The sequence below is a fragment of the Stylophora pistillata genome, chromosome 8 (assembly GCF_964205215.1).
Source record: "Stylophora pistillata chromosome 8, jaStyPist1.2, whole genome shotgun sequence".
Taxonomy (NCBI): Eukaryota; Metazoa; Cnidaria; class Anthozoa; order Scleractinia; family Pocilloporidae; genus Stylophora; species Stylophora pistillata.
In genome coordinates, this window is record NC_142526.1 from 2,060,533 (window position 1) to 2,082,758 (window position 22,226).

The 22,226-nt window shown below is 37.7% G+C and overlaps 2 protein-coding genes across 2 annotated transcripts; both read left to right on the top strand.

Moving 5' to 3' along the window:
* Nucleotides 1–3,197: 3,197 nt before the first annotated feature.
* LOC111339170 (uncharacterized) lies at nt 3,198–8,245 on the top strand. Its single transcript, XM_088730202.1, has 6 exons — nt 3,198–3,350; nt 3,746–4,057; nt 6,304–6,459; nt 6,578–6,700; nt 7,079–7,204; nt 7,980–8,245. The coding sequence occupies exons 2-6, from the start codon at nt 3,751–3,753 to the stop codon at nt 8,243–8,245; spliced, it is 978 nt and encodes a 325-aa protein (XP_088586328.1). The 5' UTR covers nt 3,198–3,350; nt 3,746–3,750.
* A 381-nt stretch (nt 8,246–8,626) lies between these two features.
* Nucleotides 8,627–13,550, top strand: LOC148724413 (pikachurin-like). Its single transcript, XM_088730203.1, has 4 exons — nt 8,627–8,767; nt 9,718–9,832; nt 9,929–10,248; nt 10,748–13,550. The coding sequence occupies exons 1-4, from the start codon at nt 8,627–8,629 to the stop codon at nt 10,934–10,936; spliced, it is 765 nt and encodes a 254-aa protein (XP_088586329.1). The 3' UTR covers nt 10,937–13,550.
* Nucleotides 13,551–22,226: the final 8,676 nt, after the last annotated feature.

Genomic DNA, 22,226 nt, shown 5'->3' on the forward strand with positions numbered 1-22,226 from the left:
CAAAAACTTAGCTTTTCCAGCGAATATTGCAATTTGCAGTTTTTTTCCTGCACTTTATGAATTTCAAAGATCAGTTCTCTACTCACCATTGAGTTCACTCTGGGTTTCGTCAGAAACAAGGAGTGGAACTTCCATTTCCCATTGATGTTGCGTAAGGATAGGTAAATTCTTCGTTTTCCCGTGGGCATTCCTGGCCAGCCGGTAAAGTTTTAACTCGAAATTTCCCATCCCCATCGAGGTGGCCATTTGTGAAATACCAAGAAAGTTGATCAAATGCTTCTTTGCGTCCGTTATATTTCTTTGCTCTTTACTGATTGGAATTCTGCTTCGATGCCTTTCAAAAGCATTTTCCTCGCCACATCTATAAAAGCTAACTAACACTTCCACAACTCCCGCCGATGCGGGCGTGGCGGCCACTTTGCATGCAGAGGTCTGCTAAAAACCGCTGACCACAAAATGTCTGAAGAACTTAATATGTGTATGAGCACAAAGTATGCATGCTGACCAGTTCGGTCAGTTCCGCGCAGGCTCTTCTTCTTTTGTTTTTAGTTTTGCACCTTATATCATAAGAGCTACGTTTGAAGAATCTTAGTCCTTTTTTTTCTAAAATTATTGCCTTCTCTATAAAACTTTTATCGATCCTTAATGAGTGAAATCACTGTTTTAATACCTTTTAACACTTAACAGTTAACTTTTTTAAGACGCTAAACATTAGAATTTTACAAATTTTAACACTAAACATTAAAAAGGCCAAATAACACTTAACACTAAACCCCATCCAGACCCTCTATATTTAGATTTATACGTGTGTACACCACCTGAATACAAATTATTCAAATAAGTCAAAACAAAAGAAAACCGTCTTCGAGGTACATCTTTAATCTTTGAGAGGTTTAAAAAGCTTTTTTAAATATTTAAAAATGGATATCTATTGGCTAACTAGAAAAATTTATAGACAACTTCTAAACGAGGTCTTGACACCGACGAAATGTTGCTCAGGGATGCCTAATGGACAGATATTTAGCATGTCCTGATTATGTTCGTAAAATGCTGGAAAGTTGCTAAATGAAATTCCCAAAAGGTTGCCAAAAAATTTCCAAAAGTTACTTCCCAACTTATAAAAAAATATTTATAGGTGCTACCTAAACTTCTAGATATTTTCAAATATAAGTTGATCAAAAGTTTTAAATTTTGGTTTTTCGCAAAAATTGCTAACATTACTCAATAAAAATAGCTTGAAAGTTAGCTTTAAAGACTTACACTTAAATATGGGCAAAATTTTAGGATATTCATAACTGAACTCGAACGGAACAAAACACATGCTTCATCTGGCGTCTTGCCGAACCAAACGGTGACAAATGACAGGTTATGTGTTCAAAAGAATAAAGGCTGATAGTTTCGAAAGAAACTGTTTAGGGCTGCGTCGGTGGGAGTAAGGAAATAATTTGGATATATCAACAAAGTTGAAATGGTAAATTGGCCACCGTAACGATTACAAAAGCTGACGTCTCGAGCGTTAGCCCTTCGTCGAAGCGAAACGTTGTGGATAGAAAAATGCTAAGACAAAAGTTAGTAGTCGCAGCAATCAAAATACAAATGAATAAAGGCTGATAGTTTCGAAAGAAACTCTTTGGGGCTGCGTCGGTGGGAGTAACGAAATAATTTGGATATATCAACGAAGTTGAAATGGTAAATTGGCCACCGTAACGATTACAAAAGCTGACGTTTCGAGCGTTAGCCCTTCGTTGTTCACTCGCTCCAACGAAGGGCTAACGCTCGAAACGTCAGCTTTTGTAATCGTTACGGTGGCCAATTTACCATTTCAACTTTGTTGATATATCCAAATTATGTGTTCAAAAGGTTGATAGATATTGAAGATATTTGCATAAATTGAAGTTTCTCATGAAATTGTTGACTTGTTCGTGTTTAATTGATATGTTCTCTGAACATTTATTCTGCGAAAACATTTATCTAGATATACAAATGCAAAAATTTCTCGATTTTGCTAGACTCACAAAAAGTTCCTCTAAACGCCAAAAGTTGGTTAAAAGTTGCCTTGCTCATCGGGACAGGCCTTGCAGGTATGAAATTAAAAGGTTGTGGTCGTTAATTGATATTTATTAAGAGTTCTCTGCGAAAAGAGATCTTGAACTCCTGTTGTGAATGCAGAATAATTAAAGTTAATGGTGTTTTCGATTTTCAAAGGGGCTTAAAGTAAACTTTTTATAAGCCTGTTAACAATCTATGGTGTCTTAGTATTATCGTCAATATAAACTGATCGCGAGCGATCTGGGTAGAAAGAATCATGCAACTTAAACAAAGGTGGCAAGATCTGGAGAATTCTAACCAAACAAATGATATTGCTCTAAAAGTTAACGACCCCCAGTGGAAGCATAAGAAGCTGACAAGTTTAGAGTCTACTGTTGAGCGGACTTATGTAAATTATTGAACATCCTGTTATAAATCAATATAGTATTGTACCACAAATTCTAGAAAAATTATGTGAATACGCAATTGCAAGACCGTTGTTTTCCTAGCCATTTCCGCCAACTTTAAAAGAATAAAAAAAGACGAAACAAAGTTCATGCATGAAACAGGTATTCATAATTATTTAAGGAGGTCTTAAACAGGTGTTCATCGCTTTCGATCGATTTTTGCGTACAACATAAATAAGAAGGGACGTTTTGTCCATTAAAGTTCACAGAAAAGTAGTAGTTGAAATTGTCAAGCTGAAAAATATGATCACCAAAGATAAAGTAAAAATTTGTAGTGAGAGAAACGTTGGAGTTGACCAAGCTATAGTCAAAAAGGTCATTTATCTACCGTACTACTTGTTCTATATTTCTAATCTGGATTGTTCTTTGTTTTTCAATGATAGATGAGGTACGTGTGTGAGGAATGCAATAACAAAACATTTTTGCGAGTGCGTCCCAAGAGTAGGAAAAATAAAGCCTCATAAACAAAATAACGTTTTGTTTCGTCGATAATTACTAGGATATCGAACACATAGTAGAAAAGCATAATATTTCATGTTCACGGGGTCTGGGGCTCCTGTCAAATTATCGTTCACCTACTGATATCATTTACAATTCACAATCATAAAGTTATCAATGACAATTGAGGCTATTTTTTATTCATTACAGTTTACCAACAAACTGTGGCTCAAGCTGTCAGGTTAGCATCCTTTCATTAATGCAGGGGAGAGAATTCAGGAGGATGTTCGGAGTTTTTTTTTAGATTTAAACTATAGCTTTATAACATCAACCAAAGACTTCGAAATAGAAACTTACCGAGTGATGGTCAGCATTAAATAACACCACAAAAGGCTGAGTTTTTATATACTTTTAAAGGTAAGACACCTTACTTGTCATCAGATTTTGACATGAAGTCGAGGAGAGATAGTGGAAACCCGTTTTCATTATGAGCCATAAAAATACATAAATCTCCCGATAATCCTTGGGCAACAATCGCTCGAACAGTTAAAATATTAACAACAAACAAACACGTATAAAAATGGAGTCTCTTCATCTGCGACATCTTAAGTTTTTTTGTTTTACCGGAAATTGTTTGTTAGTTTAGAGTTGCTTGCATAGAACATTCCCAATTTTTCATACAATGCAACAGCAAGGCAAGAAGCTTGTGCCACAGGGCACTCTGATACATCTTGCGTTTTTAATAAACTCACGGTATTCTTGATGTCTGTGTAAACGTATACTGACACATGAACCGATTATTATTCTTACAGAAAAAATGCTGTGGCCAAGTTTTTGTCTTTTCATCCTCGTTTTCTTTATGGAACCCGTATCTCCTAATAAACAGTGCAGGGTGGAGATCAACATTCAAGGCATGAGACTAGAAAAGTTCGTCTTTAAAAAGATGTCAGCATCAGCTCCCCATATCTGTGATATCCGATGTGGACAAGAAATTACCTGCCAAAGCTACAATTACTATAGAAAGAAGGAGATCTGCGAACTAAACAACCGCACCAAAGAGGCGAGGACTGTAAACTTTCGCGCGGCCCCTGGTTGGTTTTATATCAGGCGTTTGAACGGAAGAGGTATGTATTTATCTGATGTAGTGAGATGGCCTTACTTATTCGCATGTTAGATAGTTTTTCATCTCCCTCAGTAAGTGAATAAGTAAAATCCTTTATTTAAACACGATCAATAGTTAAAGCAAAATACATGCTTGTGGGGTCGTGTATTACTTATTAAGTAAGTTTAAAAGTATGATATACTTTAAATAATAAACACTAGAACTCGAGCACTACATAAAATTCAGAGGTCTAAAATATAAAATCGCGCATCATCTTCTTAGGTATCGTCTGAACAGATAGGTTGTTAAAATTAAGTTCTATAAATGATGGGTCCAGTTTCACTTTTCCGATGAATTGTTTGAGATTATAAGAATCTTTTAACTAATCGGAATCGAAGTTCCACAGTACGGCGCCTCGAAAACGTATCGAGTAGTTTCATGAATTGTGTTGAAAATCTTGGAACGATAGCTTTCTTATGTCCTCTTAGGTTATATTGACTGTCTCTCCACGTAACTAAATTAGAAATCAAAGGGGGCGTTTTGTCGTTAACTATAAAACTCTTTTCACGTTTTGTCGTTAACTATAAAACACTTTCACAAGATTTGTTTTGTACATATCGTATATCGAGTACCAGTTGCTAACTTCCATAACTGTTTTCGATGGCGTATCCCATGGCAAGTTATAAATTAGCCTTGCAGCTCTACAATGTAGTGCTTGTAGGGATTTTATATGGTCTACGTTATTGCAATTTCCTCAGATGGTGATCTCGTATGACACAGAAGGAAGGATCTCTTTAAAATATAAATCCAGGGGTGATTTTCTTGTTAGAAAAGAGCACTTTTTTTAGCAGATTTAGTTTGGTGACAAAGCTGTTCTTTAGATCTTTGAGACGCTTCGCCCACGTGAGTCTATGATCTATTGTTATCCCTAACAGTCTTGCGTGACCTACCCACGAAATTTCTGCTTTGCCTATGGTGATCAGGGGATAAGGTCCAATGAACGATCCTTTATACAATAGCATTGCTTCGAATTTTTCTGGGAGTGGTGTTAGCTAGTTGGCTACACACCATTTGTTAATTTCGTCTAGCGCATTGTTCCGAAGGCTGAATACTTCATCCACAAATAGAATAAATATATGAAAATCATATATTTTGAACTGCGGTATTTGATACGTATGATGCACGATCCTCGCAGTAGATAGCGCTATTTAAGCAATAGCGAAAATCAGACCTGAAAAAAAATCAGGCCTGTACGGAACTCGAATTCTATCTCATTTATCACTTTCACGGGTTCATTACAAATCAACTTAACGGCCTGCTCTCAGTTGGCTTGTTAGCTCAATTGGCAGAGCGCTGCACTAGTATCGCAGAGGTCAGTGGTTCGAGTCCCGTACAGGCCTGATTTTTTTCAGGTCTGATTTTCGCTATTGCTTAAATAGCGCTATCTACTGCGAGGATCGTGCATCATACGTACTTCATCCACAGTTGTTCCGATACAGTAAATTCAGTGGTGTCATCAGCTTACAGGTATAGTGTTCCCGATGTAACGCTGTCTAGCATGTCATTTGTATACAAACTAAATAAACACGGGCCCTTGTGGAATTCCGCAATTCGCTTACAGTTCGTCTGATCGACTACCTGTAACCCGAGTCCGGTGATGCAGGTAATCCGTAAGCCAAGATACAAGATTACAGCGAGTATTTTTGCCTATAACAGCCCTCAAGCGGGAATTTTTTGGAAGAAAATAGCAAGCGGGACCAATTTTTATCCTTAAAACACTTATTTTCACGTTTTACTGAGAGAATATAAACTGTTTCTATTGTCTTGATTATACTTGAACGCCTATATATTATCATGGTGAGCAACTATGACAGCTGCTTCTTTCTCAAAGACACTTTTTTTATTAAAAACTCCCATATTTAAGTAAACTATTGAGTCAGATTTTTTCCAGTAAAGTAATCTAACTGCTTCTGCGTTGTTTGAGAAAAATGAAAGTGTGAGAAAAATGCGAGAAAACTAAAAGTTATTCCTAAAGACTATTTCCCGGTAATAGTTGCATATTCTAGAGTATTTTTTCATTGTTCTTGATATTGTCAAATTTATTATCATCATTTATTCGAAGAATGTGAAATAATATTTCAAAGGAAATAGCCCATTACATCTATGCTCATACTCTTAACTTTTTCACTTTTCCAAGAAGAAAAATTTTGAGAAATTAGCAAGGTGGTTGTCTACTGAATTTATTGTTTAATTCTTTATGTGTTGCAGCACCTTTGGGTTCCATTCTCGAATTACCAGCACTATCTTGCCAAGAAATAAAGGCAAGTGAGGGAAAAGATGCCATTAGCAATAAGTACTGGATGAATCCAACTGGTAATGGAAAGACACAATTAATGTATTGTAATATGAGCTTGGGAACTGGAGGTAAGCGTATTTCGTCTGCTCTTAGCCTATTTTCGTCAGATATTTTCTTTCATATGTTTTGACGAGTTCTATTTATTTCTAGTTTATTGTTACATTATTTTTACCATTTATCTTCCAGAAATCGATGAATGCAAGAATGATATCTTGCTCTGTGACGCCAATGCAATTTGTTCAAACACTTATGGCTCGTATAAATGCACGTGCAAGGAGGGATACAATGGAACTGGACATGAATGTATAGGTATCATTCACTTACTTCGGTTTGTGCAATTTTTTTCATTTGTTCTTCTATTCTCTGAAAGGAAAGATATAAATAATGAACATGGTGTGATGCTTAGATGTTTCTATATTTTCAAACATTCACCCTGATATCGATGAATGCAGAAATGGCAGCCATCTTTGTGACGCAAATGCCTATTGTACCAACATCCATGGCTCTTATAACTGTACATGCAAGAAAGGCTTTTTGGGAAATGGACAGATATGTTCAGGTATCTTTCGTCAGTAAACCGAAAAAAAAAAGTTAAAACAAATTTTCTGTAAAGTTGGCTAGAAGATATCTATCATCAAACTTTGAAATAGTCTTTCCATGACTTACTTATTGGCTTTTGTCCTGTAGATGTTGACGAATGTGTAAATGACAGGTTCATTTGTGGTGTGAATGCGACTTGTGTAAACACTAATGGCTCTTATGGTTGTACTTGCAAGGAGGAAGGATCAGTTGGAGATGGAAGTGTTTGTTCAGGTGCGTTAGGTGTGCTCAGTAAAAGGTATTACATTTGGTTACTATCCAAGTATTACACTCGAAGAGAAAGAAGAACAATCTTAATAAAGGAGAGCTTTCCCAGCGACCAGATGACTGCTCCCTACCTTCAGGGCAACATTAACACTGTGTTGATGTCCAAACCGGAACAAAAGCTTCCCACTGGTATCTGCCCCATGATATAATCTGATATTTCTCATAACGAGGTGAAAAATGTGTTTGGCGAGATGCCCACCTTACTACCTTGATGTCTTTCCTCATCGTAACCAAATTTGTTAAGGAAGCAATTTCAACCTTTGGAATTTTGTAGTTGATATGGTACCATCAGCTTTACTGTCCAAAAACAGGTAAGTCGTTCTTCATGTCAGAGACTTCTATTCAGACAAATTCGACTCAATGGTAGGCTTTTGTTTCTAAAAATCGTGCGCAGTCTGGATGACGGTGAAGTGCTAGAGGGAGTAACATATACATGAAAAGTTGCCAGTCTCTTAGGCCAAGATATTCAAATTGTCTTAACTAACAATTGCATCAATTGGAAACAAAGAAAGAACACCAAGGTTTCCGAACATAACATTTTCAGCTCAACAAATGCATCCATTGGAATGGACTTAGAGTGGGATGTAAATTGTTTGCTTTCCTCTTTGACGGGTAACTCGCCGCTGGTTCTCACGCCCTCATTCAGTGCACGTTAAAAAGTCAAACGGTAAAATCACAGAGATGCCTGATGAGCTTGTTTTATTATTTGCAAACCAAATAGGTGAAGAATGTCGATCCATTATCTTCAAAGAACCCATACAGGACAGAGTCATGAAATATCATTCAATCAGGCTTGTAGAGGTGCCCCATCAAGGCAGTTGTAATGTGCTGTGTTATATGGAGCCCAATTGTGTGTCCATAAATGTTGGGCTTTCACAAAGAGGGAACTACATTTGTGAATTGAACAACGCTTCGGACGAAAGTCCAAGCTCGTCCGACCTTCAGAGTAAACAAGATTACACCCATCTCAGTATCGAGGTAAAGTGACTTTTTTTAGACGATGAACAATTATTGTGGGCGATCAGTTTGAGAGATTACCTCTTAAACTACTCTTGAAATTCTTGTGCATCTATTGAATTGAAATGAAATGATTCCTTAGTACTGCATTGTGTATCCTTAGGAACGTTTTTTCCTGATTTCGATGGTGTGAAATTGAGAGATCTTTCCATACATAGTATTAATATTACATTGTTATAAACATTAGAGACTGTATACTTATCTATAAAATGTTATTTGTTTAAGTGTTCATTTATAAAACTATCGAGAAATACTTTGTAAAGCTATGAAATAACCCACGTGATTAGTACTAGTTTCGGTATAAATAGGTCAAGATTGGCCTATCTATCTCTTTGGTGAGCTTTCCTTCGTATGGTAGTTCTAGAAACAGAGATTGGAGGAGACCTTTCAAAGAAAATCTCAATCAAAAAAATCCTTCGACAACTTTTATTTATTTATGAGTTGTCACCTGAGGGGAGAATACCAAAGCTAAGATACACCAGTGGTGTCACAGTATAGTTTATAGTTTAGTTTATTAGCTTCGCCGATAGGCAGGGACACCGCAACAGCTTGCCCCAATTACTGCGGGCCCAGTAAACCCACCCATCCCAGCCCAGGGGAGGACCTCCATCACACAGTAATCTCGTGCGTGGGAAATTAACATCTCCTGCCCCTAACCCTACAGTAGACGGGACCTCCATTTCTTCGTCCCTATCCGAGAAGACTTGAATATCTAACCTTTCTTGATGTTATAGAAAAAATGTTAGAAAAAATGTTAAAAAAAATGAAATAACAAGATACACGTGGCTAAAATAAAGGGACCCATTCAAAATCGAGTACCGCGATTGACATATTTTACTGGTTTATTACATCCATTTTGAAATCACTGGTGGTCCCTATAATCTGATTGGCTCTTATTGATGCGATTTATTCACAAATCGCACCGTCTTTTGCTCTAAATTGTACATTTTACGCTTGACTGAGTTTTTGACACATGACGTCAAAGTCTTTCTGTTTTGCATACAAAATAAGATGTAAAAGCGTTCCCGGTTTCGCTTTTTATTTAAAAACCGGCTCAGTACTGCCTCAGTAAAATATTTCAATTCACCAAGTCCTGTATTTGGGCAATTTCAAAATGGATGTAATAAAGTGGTAATTGAACCTTGTGTCGTGCAATTTTGGTCTGAAATCATACTTGTGATTTCAAATCGAACTCGCGCTGCGCGCTCGTTCGATTTTGAAATAACGCGTATGATTTCAGCCCAAATTGCACTCCACTCAGTTCAATTACCATTATTTAATGACTGATAAAGTGTAATTAATTCTTGTCTTCTCTTAATTTATAAAAAAAAAGCTCAAGAAGGTACCGTTCCAGCAAGAATGTGTTCATTTGAGATTACATGATAACCCCGGGAAAGTAAGCTAAACTATGATTTTGTCCTCAACATTTTTGTCTTGAACAGAATCCCTGCAGCAGCAGTCCCTGTTTCAACAATGGCACATGTCAAGCTGGATACACTGATAAAGGATTTCGTTGTAAATGTCCTTTAGGATTTACTGGTGTATACTGCAAGAAGGGTAATTAAATAAAAAACCGTAGAGTGGAATTAACACCGAATGATAATCAGGGGAATAAAAGATCTAGGGTTCTTTTTTTTTTTTTTTTTAATGTAGCCTGCAGCTTTGACTTTGAAGATGGAATCGGCGGGTGGAAAATGACCGGCAGAGCTTTCATTTACCAGCCAACATTTGGTGACAATCCATTCCCACGCGGTAAAACCGCCCAGCTTCAAGGGGACTGGTGGGTAGGGGGAGCTGAGAAACGGCCAAATGAAAGCGTTCCCGCCGGAGGAATGCATCCAGATGGAGCCGACCAACCCCATGGAACTCTCACTTCGCCTTGTTTTCGTATCATCGGAAAGAATATCTCGTTTCTCATTGGTGGAGGATGTAAAGTAAATGAAGTTCGTGCGGAGCTTATTGTCAACAACCAGGTGAGATTATTCACTTTGATCATTATGTGTCCTTTGATTCCTTTAAAACAGCTTAGGTGCATTGATCAAGGTATCAGAGATTTGGTCTTTCAAAATTGCTAAACCGTTTTGAGCCTCGTGATATCCATAAAGTTCGCTGCGGTTTAAAATGAGATATTTAGAGGGATAATATATCTAAAAAGTAAAATCTAAACATTATTGACCCTTGGTCACCATCTGCGTAAGTGATGATAACCCTTATAACAAATAAATGTCGAAAATGTTTGGTTTTACTTTTGAAATATTTTTTGACTTAGAAATGGCTTATGTTGAGCTTACTTAGGGAAGAGTCTGCGAGATAACCAATTTCGCGTCTGACACTCTGCATAACCTTTTTATTCTTTAGCTCACCCTCATTCGAAGATATAGTTTTCCCCAAGTTCAAAGCATTGCAAGTGCATTAATCAGCAATCATCAAAACAAAGGTTTAAAAACTGTTTATGTTTGTCGTTACGTTTAGGTCGTCAGAACTGAGACAGGAAACTGTCGGGAGAATATGTACCGTAAGAGCTGGAACGTAGAGGAGTATATTGGTCAATACGCGCAAGTCAGACTTGTAGATGAGAGTTCTGGTAGATGGGCTCACATCAATTTTGATGACCTTAAAGGAGATATCATTTGTCCTCACGATTTAGACGAGAAAAAATGAGGAGAAAGTGGCATTAAAAAACTAAGTTATCAACTCAAGTCACCTTGAAAGTAGGGTGCAGCAGCCTTTGACGTAGCATAGTACTTGCTTTGTGCTGGCATAGATAGGCACAATCACTGTGTTTTTGGTCAACAGTACAAAAAATTATGAAACAGTTTTATGTACGTGACTGAGAAGGCTATAATTATACAATACAATCGTTATGTCTCACTGGTCTGCCTCCTGCCAGTGGGGATTTTTAAGCTCATAGCACTGAAAAAGGATAGGTGCTATATAAACATTTTAATTTATTATTGTTATTATTATTATTATCATTATAATTATTATTATTAATATTATTATTATTATTACTATCATTATTATTATTATAAGCTCTTAGTTAGTATACATTGTGGTTGAAAAGCATCTAAGGGGGAGCTTCAATTAACGTATATTATGACGCAGTTTATTGAACTTCAGCATGCCAGGGAAAGAAAGTTTCATAGGGCGCACGGCGTAACCTGTGAAACTACACATCGTTGCACTTATAAAAAATATAAAAACCTATTTGGTAGCAGGGAAAATCATTTAAGATACACCTAATACTAGTATGACATCGCTAATTTACAATCTATCATCAATATACATAACAACAACTAAGTCACGTTCTGTGAATAAGATTGCTGTAAAACTTATTAACTTAATTCTCTAAATAAATCGATTAACCTTCTAATATACAGAACTCAATATTTAAAGCTCCTTCAACATTTAAAAATATCCTTCAGTTTAATATTCATGCGTGGGAATAAACTTCATGTTTATATGATGTTCTTATAATGTTCAACCATTCAAAATTGTTTTGGTAGTTTTACTATTCATGTTATCATCTTAAAAAGTCCTTGCAATGTTTAACGTACTTGACACTAAAGACTTAAAACTAAAATTCGATAAAATACTTGCTTCGAGACACTAGCTTGCCTTTTTTATCCAGCGACAAATGCAGGTGAACGTTAATTAACTTTTAAACTGCGTTTAGTGCTCAAGCTCGGCCTGCTCTCAGTACAAACACTTACTCTAGCGGGCACCAAGGTATAACGTCCGACCTACTTGCCGCCATATTATTATTACTATTATAATTATTATTATTATTATAATTATGCAGTTTAAAACTTTTGTATGCTCTATATAGTAAGAATAGTATGACGGGGCGCATGAGCGTAGGCCATTAACTATATAATTATTATTATTACTATCATTATTAGTTTAGTTTAGTTTAGTTTAGTTTAATTTGTTCGCCACAGGAATGGCAGGAGAAAGGAACAGAAATTTCGTTCCAAGTGACACCTAACCCATTTTTTTTACCCACCCATCCCACCCTGCGGAGGACATCTATCACATAGCAATCTCGTGTGTGGGAAATTACCCAACCCTGCAGGAGACGGGACCTCCATTTATCGTCCCTATCCGAGAAGACTAGAAAGTCTAACCACTTGCAGATATTATTACAAAGGCAGCAGTTTCTTCTCAGTTAATTAAAGACCCCGAGTGTTGGTCCGGCCGGATTGAACTTACGGCCTCCCGCACATTATTATTACTATTATTATTATTATTATTATTATTATTATTACTATTATCGGTTTGCTGCTATGATGAGGATAGTCAATTGCCTTAGATGCTACAACCCCGGAAAAAACTGTTGAGACATTTCAATGCAATTTTTAATTTCCCGCCATGCAACAATCGCTTCCAAGAGGAACAAACTTGCCCCCCTCCCCACCCCTGGTACAATGTTGTTGGGGCTTAACAACTCGAGCATGTATTTCTTGTGTTACTGCAAACAACATTGCAATAGGGGAGGGGGGAAATAATCTTTGAATTTGCGACGGTAAGCATTTTTGTCAGGGTGAGTGCAAAAAAATAGGTACTTTTGTAATGTGTCTCAATAGGTTTTGTCCGAGGTTGTAGCAATCGCGTCCTGTTTACTTTTCTTAATATTTGCTTTGCAAAAGCCACATCTGTAAAATTTCTTAGTAGATTCTGTTCAGGATTAGAGGTTGAAGTCATTTTTGAGTAACTGCATCCAAACCAGGTTTCAAAATAGTGGAATATGGATGTTTTATTTGACTCTTGCAATGCTTAATCTTCGGTTATTATACAGAAGCACTTAAAAATTTATTATGTTCATCTTATAACTACCCACTTGAAAATAAGTGCTGGTCGTGCTGCTTTGCCTGAGCTCTGTTTGCTGGACCACGCGTCAATAAGCAAGCCAAAGTTGAACGTAAAGGACTATGGGTAAAAACCCAAAGCCAGTTTAATAAGTAAAATAAGTTCAATCCAGTAACAACATTAAAAATTGAACTTGCTTGAATTTGGCCAAGGAAGGTGAGGGCCAAACAAACGCCAACTGCATCTGGAAAAGGAGTTGCAGCTTCCCCTCCAGGCAGAATGAAACCATCCTTATAAGTTCTGAGACATAAGCATATAACTCACTTCTGCCCTTACAAGAAAGTGAAGTTAAAATATACAATATAAAGTTGTAAAATGTAATATACAATATAAAGCTGTAAAATGTAATGAACACATGACTCACAAAATTGTCAACTGAAATAAACAAATAACTCGTTTCTGCCCCTGCTAGAAGATGAAGTGAAAATATATAAAAAGTTGTTAAATGTAAGTAACACATAACTCACTTCTTCCCTTGCTAGAAAGTGAAGTTAAAATATACAATATAAAGTTGTCAAAGGTAAGTAACGCATAACCCACTTCTACCCTGACTAGAAAGTGAAGTTAACATATGTATGTATAAACATGGACGTCTTCCTTCATTAGGAAGTCCTATTATGGAGCTACAGGTAGGAAACATAATGACTAACTTCTGCCTTTGCTAAAGAGTGATCTAAAATTATCTCAAAACTACAAACATAGCACACTTTTGGGGGGGATACTATGATGTCGAATGCTAATGCAAAGTACAACTGCTGCCCTTGCTAGACAGTTGCACAGTGAGAAGGTCGTCATATTAGTACTAGGTAGGCTAATGTTTCAAGGCTGACAAAATATTCACTCGTATGTATTTGTGGAAAGCATTTAATTTCCAGCGGCCAAACATTCTTATCTGTGCATCGGTAAAACCTAAGGCGGCTGCGTGGAAAGCAGCACCGATACGGAAACTATGCCCTTTATAGCATGCTGGATCTAACCCACATTCTTTTATAGCCAATGACAAATAGTACGAAAAGGTGCTTCTAGGCACAGGTGCACCACTCTGGAGCTTGAAGAGTGGTCCATGGGCATAGTTACAGTCATTGAGGTATTCGAGAAGGCACGTTACAGGACAATAGCCTTCAGTTTGGCGATGTATAATGACTGAGAAGGGGTGCTCCTTGTAGTGGTGATTGTAGTCGCCAAAAGAAATCTTACATATGATGCACGATCCTCGCAGTAGATAGCGCTATTTAAGCAATAGTGAAAATCAGACCTGAAAAAAATCAGGCCTGTACGGGATTCGAACCACTGACCTCTGCGATACTAGTGCAGCGCTCTACCAATTGAGCTAACAAGCCAACTGGGAGCAGGCCGTTAAGTTGATTCGTAATAAACCCGTGAAAGTGATAAATGAGATACAATTAAATACATGAAGTTTATATATTTTGTACTGCGGTATTAGATACATATGATGCACGATCCTCGCAGTAGATAGCGCTATTTAAGCAATAGCGAAAATCAGACTTGAAAAAAATCAGGCCTGTACGGGATTCTCCCAGTTGGCTTGTTAGCTCAATTGGTAGAGCGCTGCACTAGTATCGCAGAGGTCAGTGGTTCCAATCCCGTACAGGCCCGATTTTTTTCAGGTCTGATTTTCGCTATTCCTTAAATAGCGCTATCTACTGCGAGGATCGTGCATCATATGTATCTAATACCGCAGTACAAAATATATGAACTTCATGTATTTAATTGTATCTCAAAAGAAATCTTAATTGGCTAAACTACATGGGATCTATTGCAAAGTCCGGTGACTTGTTGGAATTGCAAGGGGGGATTAGAAACTTTTTTTACCATTGACTGCCATCTGGCCTACCCTCAAAAAGGCTTAGAAGGCAACCACACGCATTGCTCGAAACAGATATGCATCGTAATGGGAAGAAGTGACTCTATGTGCTATTGATAAGAGGCGTTCAAGAATAGGCTGGGAGTCTGCTGTCTAATTGAAACCCTTTCTTGCCATATCCATTGAGCATTTGTACAATAAAGAAAACTTTTGTAGGGTCCTCCACACCCACTAGCTTATGGGAGTAACCTAAAGCTGACATAGGTATTGACCGTTGAAGACGCATATTGTGTGTCATATAGATAAGCAATGAACAAGGTTAAAACAGAGGGTGATATTGGGAAACAATGCAGAAGGCTGTAAGGAAAGACCAGGCCATAGAACTGGGGAAAAAAAGACCATGCCCTCCTAAATGTGGGAAACGAAGATGGCTGCAGGCTAGAATGCACAAGATCTTTAACTATCCTTGCCAATATTGTGGCTGAAGGTGTGGGGGGGATTGCTGTTGGCATTTAGTCCATGTGGGTTGGAGCAAGGTTCTTGAATTGTTGCACCTGCAAGCGAGACAAACTGTCGGCTAAGGTATTGCTGACCCCAGGAATGTGCTTGGCTCTAAAAAGAACGTTGTGAGTAGGGCAAATAGCAACTAATTTGCGGACAAAGGATATAAGAGGCTTATCCTGGCAAGATTGATTGTTTATAACATGGACGAGAGCCCCATTGTCTGTGAAGAAGAGAGAATACAACGGTTCTGCATCTCTCTCCCCCAAAGGTACAAGCTCAGGACAATGGGGCAAAATTTGAGGAAGGCAATGTTTCTTCCTAGCCATTCATATGGCCACTGACCATAGCACTTATGATTGCCAAATATAGCACCAAAACCTAGGGAGCCTGCTGAGTCAGTGTAAAGCTGCAGCTTGTGGGAGTTTGACCAGGTATCGTCAACAAACTGATTTCCCATTAAATTCCTCCAAAAAATTGAGCCACACACAGAAGTCATCCTTAAATTGCGAAGTAATCCTTATTCTATAATGAGGCGCCCTTATTCCGAGTGTAAGATCAATGAATCGCCGGAGGAAAGCCCTCCAAGCACTTTAAAACTCATTAATACATATTATTTAATAACAAACTCTCTCGTAAAGAGATATCCAATAACTCTCTTTTGATATAAATATTATTTTACGTTGCGGACAAAATAGTTTGGTTTTAACCTTCAAATACCACATTAAAATTTGCAATTTAAATGTTCTTCAGAAATGCTTACTCTGAACTTGTAAACACAGTGTCTTTTGGTAAAGAGAAAAAGTTAATGAGAATAGAGAAAATCACACACGAAACCATTTACAAATGAAAGTTAATTTCTTTTCATTCCTAAAGTAATCCCTCAGTAATTTTCCTTCTGCCTCGTGTTAGCAACCATTTTTTCTTGAATTCGAATTATGAAACTCTCATATTTCTAATCTGAATTCCACATTCTAAATTTCTTCATATTTTTTTTAAATGAAATAATAAGTAATAATCACTCATAACACTCAAGAAAAACAGCTTGAAACTTAGCTTAACAGAGTTTCACGTAAATATGAGCTAAATTTAAGAATATTCATAGCTTAAATCTAACGGGACAGAACACATGCTTCATTTGGCAACTTGTCGCACGAAACGATGTCAAATGACAGGTTATGTGTTGATAGACAATCAAGGAGTTTATATAAATTGAAGTTTTCTATGAATCGTCGGCTTTTTCGTGCTTGATATGTGCTCTTAGCCTTTATCTTGCGCCAAAATCTCTCAGATAAACAAGAATTTCCCGATGCATCTAAATTCGAAGAGAGTACCTCTAAACGCTATAAGTTGCTTAAAAGCTGCCGAGCACAATCAAGATGGACCTTGCAGGTTTTAAATTTTATTAATGAACGCGCTAATAAAGGTCGTGGGAAGAAAGAAATCCATTACTCTCCAACAAATGTGACTTGATTTCCCAGAGGAAATGCCAAAGATAAGAATATATTATTTTGCGCGCACATTTCTCAGATATATAAAAATATCACAGTGTTGTTAGACCCAAAAAAATTGCTTAAAAGTTCCCGGCCACAGTCGGGAAGGGTGTTAATTTTACTAAAGAAGACAGTAAGAAAGGTCGTGGTCGTTAATTGATATTTTTTAAGGGTTCCTTGGAAAAACAGATCCGGAACTCCTATTGTGAATGCAGAATTGTAAAGCTAATAGTGTTTTCAGTTTCCAAAGGGGCCTCAGGTGACCTTTTTTTATGAGCCTGTTAACAATTTATGTCGTCGTGGTATTACATTATCGTCAATCTAAACTGATCCCGAACGATCTGAGTGCGAAGAATCATGCGATTTACTCAGAATCATTTAGCTTAAATATTTGGAGAATTCTAGCCAAGATAATGATGTTGCTCTTAGAAGTTAAGAACTCCCAGTGGAGGTGTAATTGGACTGGTAAGTTTAGCGTCTACTGTTGAGCGCGCCTATGGAATTTATTCATCACCTTGTTATTAATCAAAGCAGCATCGTCCCACACATTCTAGAAAAAGTATATGAATATGCAAAATTGCAATCATGTTTTCTAGCCATTTCTGCCAACTTGTAAAAGAATAAACAATGACAAAACAAAGTTTAGTCATCAAACAGATAATCATAAATTATTTAAGGAGGCCTTAACCGAGTGGTCAACATTTTCGATGCGTATTTTGCTCAAGTATAAAGAAATACAAGAGTTCGTTCTTTAAAATTTGATCAGGGAAAAGTAATGATAATTTGTAGTTAGGAAAACATTAGAGTTAACCAAGCCCCGGTCAAAGAACTACTTATTAACTGTTCTAAATTTCTAAATAAATTTCTCTTTGTATTGACACTCAGTACGTCTGTGAAGAATGAAATAACAAAAAATTTCTCCGAATGCGTCCCAAGAGTAGAAAAAAACAAAGCTTTTTGAAAAGAAACTATTTTTTGTGCTGTCAAATATCATAAGGGATGTTGAACACCTAGCCGGAAAGGCATGATATTTCAAGTCCGTGGGGATCCGGGCTTCTGTCAAATTTTCATTCCCCTGGTGTTATCTTTTACAATTCACGATCATATTAGTATTAATCGAAGCTGTATTGTATTCATTATAGTTTCCCAAAAAGCACAGGCTCAAGCTGTCAGGCTTGCCTTTTAGTAAGGCAGAGGAAATGATTCAAGTATAGGTCCGTAATTTTTCTAGATTTAAACTATAGCTGTATAACGACAACCAACAACTTTGAGATATAAACTTACCGGATGGTAGTCAGCGTTAAAGAACACTCCAAACGACTGAGTGTTTGTATCCTCTTTAAAGGTAAGAGACCTTTCTAGTCTTCAGTTTTGATATGAAGTCGAGGAAAAATGGTGGGAAACCCGCACATGATTTTATCATGAGCCATTCATATGCTTCAATCTCACGACAATCTCTGCCCAACAATCGCTCGAACAGTTAAAAATGTTAACAACCGACAAATAAAGAGAAAAAGTAGATTCTCTGACACCTTTTTTTTGTTTACCGGTAATTGTTTAGTAGTGTAGCAATTGCTTGCATAGAACATTCTCAATTTCTCATACAGTGCAACAGCGAAACAAGAAGTTTGAGCCAAAGGGCACTCTGATCCATCTTTCGTTTTCTCTAAACTCACAGTATGGTTGATCTCTTTATAGACGTATACTGACGCACGAACCACTGAATTGTTATTCTTACAGAAAAGATGCCATGGCCCATTTTTGGTTTCTTCATCTTAGTTCATGTCGTGAACTGCGTATTTGCTAATGAACAATGCAAGATGGAGATCAACTTTCAAGGGATGAGACTTCAAAAGTTCATCTTTTAAAGGATGTCAGCATCAGCTCCTCATATCTGTGACATCCAATGTAAACAAGAAATCACCTGCCAAAGCTACAACTACAACAGAAAGGAGGAGATCTGCGAACTGAACAACCGCACCAAAGAGGCGAGGCCTGAAAACTTTCGCTCGGCCTCCACTTGGTTCTATAGCGGGCGTTTGAACGGAAGTGGTATGATTTTATTTCAAAAGAAAATTGAAAAAGAGGGATTTACAGACATTGTATTTTTCAGAGCGTAGTATGTAGTTACTGATGTTGTGAGAATGCCTTACTTGTACTACATACTTTGTCGTCTCAGTCAGCAGACATTTATCCCATGAAAGCCCTCACGCGGGTATATTTTGAAAGAAAATAGCGCGCGGGACTTTTTTTATTCTCCATTTTTTTCTTCATCTTATCGTGTTTCACCAAGAGAATATAAACTGTTCATTTTCTGTCATTTTACTCGTAGGCTCATGTATTGTCATGATGGGCAACTTTGACAGCAGCTTCTTTCTGCAATCCAGGTTTTGTTTTAAAAACTTCCATATTCAAGTTCCCTATTGTGTGAGATTTTTTTAACAACCTATCTAACTGTTCCTGCGTTGCCTGAGAAAATGAAAGTGTGACAAAAAATGAGTTGAATACGAGGAAACTGAAAGGTATTCATAAATACTATTTCTCGGTGATATTATATAGGGTATTCTTCCAATGTTTTTGATAATGATAAAATTGCTACTTTACCTTTAGCTATCCGAGGAAGGTAATGAAAGATTTCAAAGGAGATAGTCCACCACACTTAAGTTGATCCTCTTAAGTTTCTCACCTTTTTCAAGAAGAGATTTTAGGAAATCAACCAAGTAGTCATCTTCAGAATTTATTCTTTAACTTATTATCTGTTGCAGCACCCTTGGGTTCCATTCTGCAATTACCAGCACTTTCTTGCCAAGAAATGAAGGCAAGTGAGGGAAAAGATGCTATCAGCAACAAGTACTGGCTGAATCCAACTGGTAATGGAAAGACACAGTTGATGTATTGTGATCTGAACTTGGGAGCTAGGGGTAAGCTTGGTTCATTTGACCTCAGCCTATTTCCATCAAATAATTTGGATATATCAACCAAGTTGAAATGGTAAATTGGCCACCGTAACGATTACAAAAGCTGACGTTTCGAGCGTTAGCCCTTCGTCGGAGCGAATAGAGGAATTGTGGATTGTGTGTGCTTTTAAAGGCAGAAGATGGAGCTACGTTATTGGTGGGAGCATGGCAACGAGAAAAACAAGAGTAAATTAGTGGAATGAAAAGCGTTCGTTGATCCCTGTGGCATCCAGACTGTCGGTTTGAAAGATGAGTTGTTGTTCAAGATTTTTACGGCTTTTCGCGCTACTAAGTGTAAGGAAAGACCGCAGATTGCCATATGTTGCTTAGAATGATTAGGTTAATTAAAATGTCGAGCGACTGGTTTCGATGTGTCCTTGTCATTCCATTCCACGTCTCGAAGGTGTTCTCGGAATCGGTCACCTGGTCTTCTGCCTGTTTCGCCGATGTATATCTTTTCGCAATAAGTGCAAGTTATGCAATAGATTACATTGGCGGAGGTGCACGTGAAGTGATTGGTGATCTTAATGGATCGTTTAGGTCCCGATATTTTATCAGTGTTGTAAATGAAAGGACTGGTTTTGCATCGTGCACGAGCGCATTTAAAAGTGCCTGGTTGGTCATTAGTCTGAAAAGAACTTCTGACCGAAAAAATTGCCTATGTTTTTGTCGCGTTTGAATGAAATGAGCGGAGGCTGCGAAAAGATTGTGCTTGTCTCTGGATCGTTTTGAAATAATTTAAACTTTTTAAGAATGATGGATTTAACTGAGTGGTTGTGGGGGTGCAACGTGAGAGTGAATGGAATGCGGTCGGAATCTTCCTTATGCGACGTTTGTAGTGCTGAATGTCGAGCAATAAGTTGGGCGCGGTGGTAACCCGCTTGAAGGACAGAAACATGGTAGCCACGTTTATCGAAAAACTGGCACATTGACTTCGATTTGTGGTGGAAATCAGAGTCATCACTACATAAACGACGAAGTCTTAGAAACTGAGCGAAAGGAACGGAATTCTTAACGTGAGATGGATGCGAAGACGAATATAACAAGTAATTATGCGAGTCTGTAGGTTTGCAATACACACTGGTGCATCAACCGTTACCTTCAATTGAAACTTTGATGTCTAAAAAGGATAAGGAATTGTCAGAGATTTCCCAGGTATATCTCAAAGCCGGGTGAAAAGAATTGACTGTGATTATCAATTGGGTGAGCTCCTCTCTGGTAGAGGAGGTAGCACCGATACAGTCGTCGATGTAGCGACCGTAGAGTTCAGGTTTGGACCCGTTGTGTTGGCTGAGAAATTGATGTTCGACAAAACCTACAAAAAGATTGGCATAGCTAGGTCCCATTTTGGTGCCCATCGCTACACCATTGGTTTGTTTGAAGAAGTTTTTTCCGAATGAAAAACAGTTGAGTGTGAGCACTAGTTCGGCTAAGCGTAGTAGTGTTTCAGTTTTAGGTTCCTTAACAAAAAAAAATGTTTAAGGGCCAGAAGGCCTTCGTCATTAGGAAAGACAGTGTAAAGACACGTAATATCCATGGTGAAAAGAAGTTTGTTTTGGCCAAGGAAATTAAAGTCTCGAAGAATTTTAAGAGCGTGTTGGCTGCCTTTAATATATGATGGTAAAGTTTTAAACATGGGAGCCATCATTTTGTCTAGATAGCTGGAGATAAGTTCGGTAGGGCAACTGCAAGCCGAGACAATGGGCCGACCCGGGCTGTTAGGTTTGTGAATTTTAGGTAAAAAGTAAATACGAGAGGTTCTAGGAGGGGTTATCATGAGATTTTTTGCTGTGGCCGGCAATTCTTGTTTAGTTGAGTTGGTGCACAAAACGTGGCTCGTGCACAAAAGCTTTGAAGAGAAATCAAAGCAGGGCGACGTGCTCGTTATGCCTCAAGATCTTTCATTTAAGATGCTTTGACTCGGATTTCGGTGAATCTCTTTGCAATTCATGCTACCTTTCCAACCGCGACGGGCAAGTTAATTTTTGATCAAACGCGACAGGAAGACTCTCAACGGTATGATATCCCCGATCTTCGTGAATTTTCTTTGAAGAAAGGCCTTAAAATTCTGCACCAAAACATCAGAGGTCTGTTAACAAATAAAAATAATATCTGTCAAATATTGGATGGCTTTAAGAATCTACATATTTTCTCGCGTAGTGAAACTCATCTCTCTGCCGAGGACGAGGTTGAAGCACAAATTGACGGATACACGTTTATTGGAAAGTGTAGGAGTTCAGGTAAAGGTGGAGGTGCTGGAGTTTATATCTCCACGTCTGTGCCCTTCCACAGACGAACGGATCTGG